Below are 7,649 nucleotides of genomic sequence, written 5' to 3'. Positions count from 1 at the left end.
ACGCTCGCGCGCCCGTAGCCCGCGCCTGCGCCGCGCCGCCATTCGGGAGGCTGCCGAGCCGCCGGGCCTCGCGGAGCAGCCGGGGACCGCGAGCGCGGCTCCCGCCGCCCTTCGCGTGTGTGGACGCCGCCTCGGCCCATCCGCGGTCAACTCTCATCTTTGTTCTTCATGTACTATAGGCTGTTTTCTGTAGTTAACTCAGAAGCCATGTAGACTTGCCTGCCCTTTGAAGACATACTTTTTAAGATTTCTAGGAAGATAAGCTGCACTGTTGAGAGTTTTTACAGAATATAATCGTGTGTGTTGTGACAGAGAGAAATGGAAGTGTTCCAGGAACTCCGTAAACCGTCATCACGTTTGGAGTGTGACCACTGCAGTTTCCGAGGCACGGATTATGAAAACGTGCAAATTCACATGGGCACCATCCATCCAGAATTTTGTGATGAAATGGATGCTGGTGGGTTAGGTAAAATGATATTTTACCAGAAAAGTGCAAAGCTATTCCACTGCCATAAGTGCTGCTTCACCAGCAAGATGTACTCTAATGTGTAGTATCACATCACATCCAAACATGCAGGCCCAGAGAAGTGGAATGAGAAACCAAAAAATCAGCTAAGCAAGGAAACAGATCCTGGGAAAAGCCCTCCTCTTCCTGATCACCAGAAAATACCCTCTAATTCAGCAGAACTCCCAAAACCCATACCTGCCCTTTCTGTAGAAACACAGAAACTTGGCCCAATTTTGTCTCCAGAATCACCAAAACCTACACCTCTCACTTCCCTGGAGCCTCAGAAGCCTGGCCCTGTTGTTTCTCCTGAGCCACAGACACCTTCTCTTCCTTCTCCTGAGCCTCCAAAATCTGCCTCTATTTCTTCTCCTGAACTTCCAAAACCAGTCCCTATTGTTTCTGAGTCTCAGAAACCAGTCCCTCTTCCTTCCCCAGAACCACAGAAACTTGCCCCTATAATCTCCTGAGCCAGTAAAGGCCACTCTTATTAATCCTAAACCCCAGAAACACTCCCATTTCCCAGAAACATTGGGGCCACCTTCAGGCTCATCTCCAGAGTCACCAGTTTTGGCGGCTTCCCCTGAACCTTGGAGTCCATCCCCAACTGCATCTCCAAAGTCTCAGAAACCAGCCCGGACTATCTCCCCTGAGCCAAGGAAGCCATCCCCATCGGAGTCTCCTGAACCTTGGAAGCCATTCCCTGCTGTCTCCCCAGAGCCCAGAAGACCAGCCCCGGCTGTGTCACCAGGTTCTTGGAAGCCAGGGCCACCTGGGTCCCCAAGGTCTTGGAAATCCAGTCCTTCGGCGTCATCGGGACCTTGGAAGCCGGCTAAACCTGCTCCATCTGTGTCTCCTGGTCCTTGGAAGCCAATTCCTTCGATCTCACCTGGGCCATGGAAACCAACTTCCTCTGTGTCCCCCGCATCCTGGAAGTCATCGTCGGTCTCACCTGGTTCCTGGAAGTCTCCCCCTGCGTCTCCTGAGTCGTGGAAGTCTGGCCCACCAGAACTCCGAAAGACAACTCCCACCTTGTCACCTGAACATTGGAAGACAGTTCCCTCAGCGTCCCCTGAGCTTTGTAAAGCAGGACCTCCCTTGTCTCCTGAGCTTCGCAAACCAGGCCCACCATTGTCCCCAGAGATCTGCAGTCCAGCGGGATCTCCAGAGCTCAGAAAACCTTCAGGGTCTCCAGAGCTTTGGAAGCTTTCTCCTGATCAGCGAAAAACTTCCCCTGCTTCTCTTGATTTTCCCGAGTCCCAGAAAAGTTCCTGTGGTGGTTCCCCTGATCTCTGGAAGTCTTCCTTTTTTATTGAACCTCGGAAACCTTCTGGACCATCTGAGTCCCCTAAGGCAGCCTCCGATATCTGGAAGCCTGTTCTCTCTCTTGATACCGAACCTAGAAAACCTGCCCTGTTTTCTGAGCCCACCAAAACAGCCCCTCCAGCTTCTCCTGAACCACGAAAACGTGCTCTTTTTCCAGAGCCCCAGAAACATGCCCTTTTCCCTGAACTTCCCAAATCTGCTATCTTTTCAGAATCTCCGAAGGCAGTTGAGCTTGGTGATGAACTACAGACAGATGCCATAGATGATCAAAAGTGTGATATTTTGGTTCAGGAAGAACTACTAGCTACACCTAAGAAACTCTTAGAAGACACTTTATTTCCTTCCTCAAAGAAGCTCAAGAAAGACAACCAAGAGAACTCAGATGCTGAGCTTAGTAGCAGTGAGTATATAAAAGCAGATTTAGATGTGATAGACAGCAAGGGCCAAGAATCAAGCAGTGATCAAGAGCAGGTTGATGTAGAATCTATTGATTTTAGTAAAGAGAACAAAGTGGACATGACTAGTCCAGAGCAGTCAAAAAATGTGTTACAATTTACTGAAGAGAAAGAGGCTTTTATCTCTGAGGAAGAGATTGCGAAGTATATGAAGCGTGGAAAAGGAAAGTATTATTGCAAAATTTGTTGCTGTCGAGCTATGAAAAAAGGTGCGGTTTTGCATCATTTGGTTAATAAGCATAATGTTCATAGCCCTTACAAATGTACAATTTGTGGAAAGGCTTTTCTTTTGGAATCTCTCCTTAAAAATCATGTAGCAGCCCATGGGCAGAGTTTACTTAAGTGTCCACGTTGTAATTTTGAATCAAATTTCCCAAGAGGCTTTAAGAAACATTTAACTCACTGTCAAAGCCGACATAATGAGGAAGCAAATAAGAAGCTAATGGAAGCTCTTGAACAGCCCCTGGAGGAGAAGCACATTTGATTTTTACACATGGTGTGGATATATGATCCACAAAGTTGTTTGTTGAAACTGTGTAAAGCATAGTTAAATAGTGTAGGTGGGTCAGTAGATGTTGTGTATGGTGTACTGTGTTGTCTCAGTAGTGTTACAAAGAATAAGCATTTGGTTCTTTTTTTCATGGTCTCCGAATTAGGCATGAAAAATTTGGGAAATTTTTTTCTCTTTCCTTAAATGTATTTTTAGATCATAAAAGGTATTTTGAAGTTCCTATTTGGTCATATAAAGTTAGTTTATTTATAAATCTTGAGCAGCTCTACATGTTTATTTGCTTTTATGTCATGGAAAATTGGTCTCAGGGTTGCTGATTTTCTGCTAAATAGATGTTGAATAAGTTTTAAAAGGTTTGCAGCCTTCTCTAGGAAACTGGGAAAGATGAGTGTGACTTAGGTCTTGTCCTTAGTTGTTTCCTTCTGAGTCTTCCATTCTGCACCGCCTTCCCCACGCCACCCCACCCCACCCCCAGGTCTGTCTCTTCTCTTCCCTGTGAGCTCACACCAACAGATGATCCTTGACTGCCAAATGTGTCAGCACTGCACTTCCTGCTCCTGGGCCTCACTCGCCACCTAGGGGGTTCAGACCTGGTAATGAGTAGGAACTGAGAGTCTTCCAGATTCACAGTACAAAATTTTGTAAGTAGACATCTCTGTTTGAGAGTACGTCAATTGTATGTTTTCCACAGTTGTTACTGTAAATACCTTGTGCCTGTTCGTGGATTATTTTGTTCTAAAATATTTTGTCAAATGTGTATCAACCAAATTAAAAACAAAGGCTTTCATGTCAGTAAAAAAATAAATAAATAAATAAATAAAAAATAAAGGCTTTCAATGTGGAAACAGGTTCACAATGATATAAAATTGACATGTAGTACTTGGTAATTCCTTTTATAATTTTTGTGTTTATTATGTCTATGAAACAGAAAGAGAAAGCAAACTAATGGAATTTGAGAACCAAGATTCAAAATATTCTTGGTGGGAGCAAGATGGTGGAGTAGGAGACCTGGATTTTGTCTGGTCCCAGGAATTCAGCTGGATAGGGATCAAACCATTCTGAACACCTACGAACTCAACAGGAGATCGAAGAGGAGAGTAGCAACAACTCTCTGAACAGAGAAGCGACCACTTACTGGAAGGTAGGACGTGCGGAGAAGTGAATCCAAAGCGATATTCAGGAGAATAGACGGTGGGGGTTGGGGCCTCCATCGGTCGCTTCTAGCAAGTCACAGAGCAGCGGAGCACAAAATCGGAACTTGCAGAAGTCGGCTCCGCTGAGGGATGTCACTCCAGTGGCTAAGTGGGGGGTGGAACCCTCGCGGGACAGTGTGGTCTCAGGACCCTCGGGGTCACAGAAAGACCAGGGGTGCCTGAGTGCGGCAGAGCTCCCAGGTGTCAGAGCAGGGAAGCCGGCTGCAGAGATGGAGCCAAGGAGTGGGCTCTCAGCTCAGGGTGGCCATAAACTGTGATCCGCGGCCCACTCGGGCCACTGCTCCTCCAGCAGGGACCCAACAAGCGGCAGAGCCGGGGAGACTCCCCTTCCTCCCCCAGGAGGAGCGGCGCGGGAGCGCACCGCAGGGATCTGCTGGGTTTGGAGACTCCACACGGGGTCGGGTGCCAGAGATAGAAACGCTCGATCACAGGCCGGGTGAGCACTGAGTGCGGCCGGAGACCGGGGACACGGGAGTGACTGACTGCTTTTCTCTGGGGGTGCACTGAGGAGTGGGGCCCCGAGTTCTCAGCTCCTCCGGGGCAGAGATTGGGAGGCCGCCATTTTCACTCTGGTCCTCCAAAGCTGTACCGAGAGCTTGCAGGGAACAAAAGCTCCTGAGAGCAAACCCGAGCAGATTACTTAGCCCTGACTGGCAAAGGCGGGGCAATTCCGCCTCCGGCAAAGACATTTGGGAACCACGGCAACAGGCCCCTCCCCCAGAAGATCAGCAAGAACAGCCAGCAAGCCAAGACCAAGTTTACCGATCAATGAGAACGGGAGAACTCCAGCGCTAGGGGAATACTGCACATAGAATTCATGGCTTTTTTACCATGATTCTTTAGTCTTTCAAAGTTAATTTTTTTAACTGTCTTTTCTTTCATTTTTTTTTGAATTTTTCTTTTTCCCTTTTTCAAACAACATCTTATCAATCCCTTTTTTAAAAAATATTTTTTATTTTTCATTTTTAGAGTCATATTCTATCCCTTCATAGTAGTTACCCTTATTTTTGGTATATATATATATAAGTTGTTCTCTCCTTAAAATTTTGAGATACAGTTTCTTCTAACAGATCAAAACATACCCTAAATCTCTACTGTATGGCTTTGTTCTAGTCTCCTGACTGATCACATTCTCTCCTTTTATTTTTTTAAATCCTCTTCTTTCTTTTTTCAAACAACTTCTTATCTTATCAATTCCTTTTATAAAATCTTTTATAATTTTCATCTTTACAGTCATAGTCCAACCCTTCATCGTATTAACACTTATTTTTGTACATATACAAGTTTTTCTTTCTTTAAAATTTTGGGAGGCACGTTCTTCTAATAGACCAAAGTACGCCCAAAATCTAATGTGTGGCACCAATCTATGCACCAGCCTGATCATATTTGATCATACTCTGCTTTATTTGTTTTGTTTTGTTTCTGTTTTTTATCTTTTTCTTTTACTTTTTTCTTTCTTTCCCTTTCTTTTCCCCCGGTTTCAGGTCTTTTCTGATTTGCTTAGTGTATATTTCCTGGGGACGTTGTTACCCTGTTAGCATTTTTGTTCTCTCATTTATCTATTCTCCTCTGGACAAAATGACAAGATGGAAAAAATCACCTCAACAAAAAGAACAAGAGGCAGTACTGACTGCCAGGGACCTAATCAATACAGACATTAGTACAATGTCAGAAGTAGAGTTCAGAATGATCATTTTAAAGATACTAGCTGGTCTTGAAAAAAGCATGGAAAAACCCTTTCTGGAGATATGAAAGAACTAAAATCTAACCAAGTCGAAATCAAAAAGGCTATTAATGAGGTGCAATCAAAATTGGAGTCTCTAACTGCTAGGATAAATGAGGCAGAAGAAAGAATTAGTGATATAGAGGACCAAATGATGGAAAATAAAGAAGCTGAGAAAAAGAGAGATAAACAACTACTGGAACACGAGGGCAGAATTCGAGAGATAAGGGATACCATAAGACGAAACAACATTAGAATAATTGGGATCCCAGAAGAAGAAGAGAGAGAGGGGCAGAAGGTATATTGGAGCAAATTATAGCAGAGAACTTCCCTAATTTGGGGAAGGAAAGAGGCATCAAATTCCAGGAGGCACAGAGAACCCCCCTCAAAATCAATAAAAATAGGTCAACACCCGACATCTAATAGTAAAACTTACAAGTCTCAGAGACAAAGAGAGAATCCTAAAAGCAGCTTGGGAGAAGACATAGGTAACCTACAATGGTAGAAACATTAGACTGGCAACAGACCTATCCACAGAGACCTGGCAGGCCAGAAAGGACTGGCATGATATCTTCAGAGCACTAAATGAGAAAAATATGCAGCCAAGAATACTATATCCAGCTAGGCGGTCATTGAAAATTAAAGGAGAGATAAAAAGCTTCCAGGACAAACAAAAACTAAAGGAATTTGCAAACACAAAACCAGCCCTCCAAGAAATATTGAAAAGGGTCCTCTAAGCAAAGAGAGAGCCTAAAATGACATAGACCAGACAGGAACACAGACAATATACAGTAACAGTCACCTTACAGGCAATACAATGGCACTAAATTCATACCTTTCAATAGTTACCCTGAATGTAAATGGGCTAAATGCCCCAATCAAAAGATACAGGCTATCAGATTGGATTAAAAAACAAGACCCATCGATATGCTGTCTGCAAGAGACTCATTTTAGACCCAAAGACAACCCCAGATTGAAAGTGAGGGCATGGAAAACCCTTTATCATGCTAATGGACACCAAAAGAAAGCTGGGGTGGCAATCCTTATATCAGACAAACAAGATTTTAAACCAAGGCTGTAATAAGAGATGAGGAAAGACACTATATCCTGCTTAAAGGGTCTATCCAACAAGAAAATCTAACAATTGTAAATATCTATGTCCCTAACTTGGGAGCAGCCAATTATATAAGGCATTTAATAACAAAAGTGAAGAAACACAACAACAATACAATAATAGTGGGAGACTTTAACACCCCCCTGACTGAAATGGACAGATCATCTAAGCAAAAGATCAACAAGGAAATAAAGACTTTAAATGACACACTGGACCAAATGGACTTCACAGATACATTCAGAACATTCCATCCCAAAGCAACAGAATACACATTTTTCTCTAGTGCCCATGGAACATTCTCCAGAATTGATCACATCCTAGGTACCAAATCAGGTCTCAACCAGTACCAAAAGACTGGGATCATTCCCTGCATATTTTCAGACCACAGTACTTTGAAACTAGAACTCAGTCACAAGAGGAAAGTCGGAAAGAACTCAAATACATGGAAGCTAAAGAGCATCCTACTAAAGAATGAAGAGGTCAACCAGGAAATTAAAGAAGAATTTCAAAAATTCATGGAAACCAATGAAAATGAAAACACAACTGTCCAAAATCTTAGGGATGCAGCAAAGGCAGTCCTAAGAGGAAAGTATATAGCAATACAAGCCTTTCTCAAGAAACAAGAAAGGTCTCAAATACACAACCTAACCCTATACCTAAAGGAGCTGGAGAAAGAACAGCAAATAAAGCCTACACCCAGCAGGAGAAGAGAAATAATAAAGATCAGAGCAGAAATCAATGAAATAGAGACCAAAGAACAGTAGAACAGATCAATGAAACTAGGAGCTGGTTCTTTGAAAG

General features: G+C 43.6%; 1 protein-coding gene across 1 annotated transcript; it reads left to right on the top strand.

Moving 5' to 3' along the window:
* Window positions 1–252: 252 nt before the first annotated feature.
* Window positions 253–2,770, top strand: LOC114203907 (chromosome alignment-maintaining phosphoprotein 1-like). The gene is given in 2 exon segments (XM_028097178.2): window positions 253–966; window positions 968–2,770. Coding segments are annotated over 2 exon segments (2,451 nt in total). The 5' UTR covers window positions 253–318.
* The last annotated feature ends 4,879 nt before the right edge of the window (window positions 2,771–7,649 follow it).

Source organism: Eumetopias jubatus, unplaced genomic scaffold (assembly GCF_037043125.1).
Source record: "Eumetopias jubatus isolate StellerSeaLion01/CBP00866 unplaced genomic scaffold, mEumJub1_p1.0 scaffold_14, whole genome shotgun sequence".
NCBI lineage: Eukaryota > Metazoa > Chordata > Mammalia > Carnivora > Otariidae > Eumetopias > Eumetopias jubatus.
The sequence above is the reverse complement of the archived record's forward strand: the minus strand, read 5'-3'. Positions and strand labels throughout refer to the sequence as shown.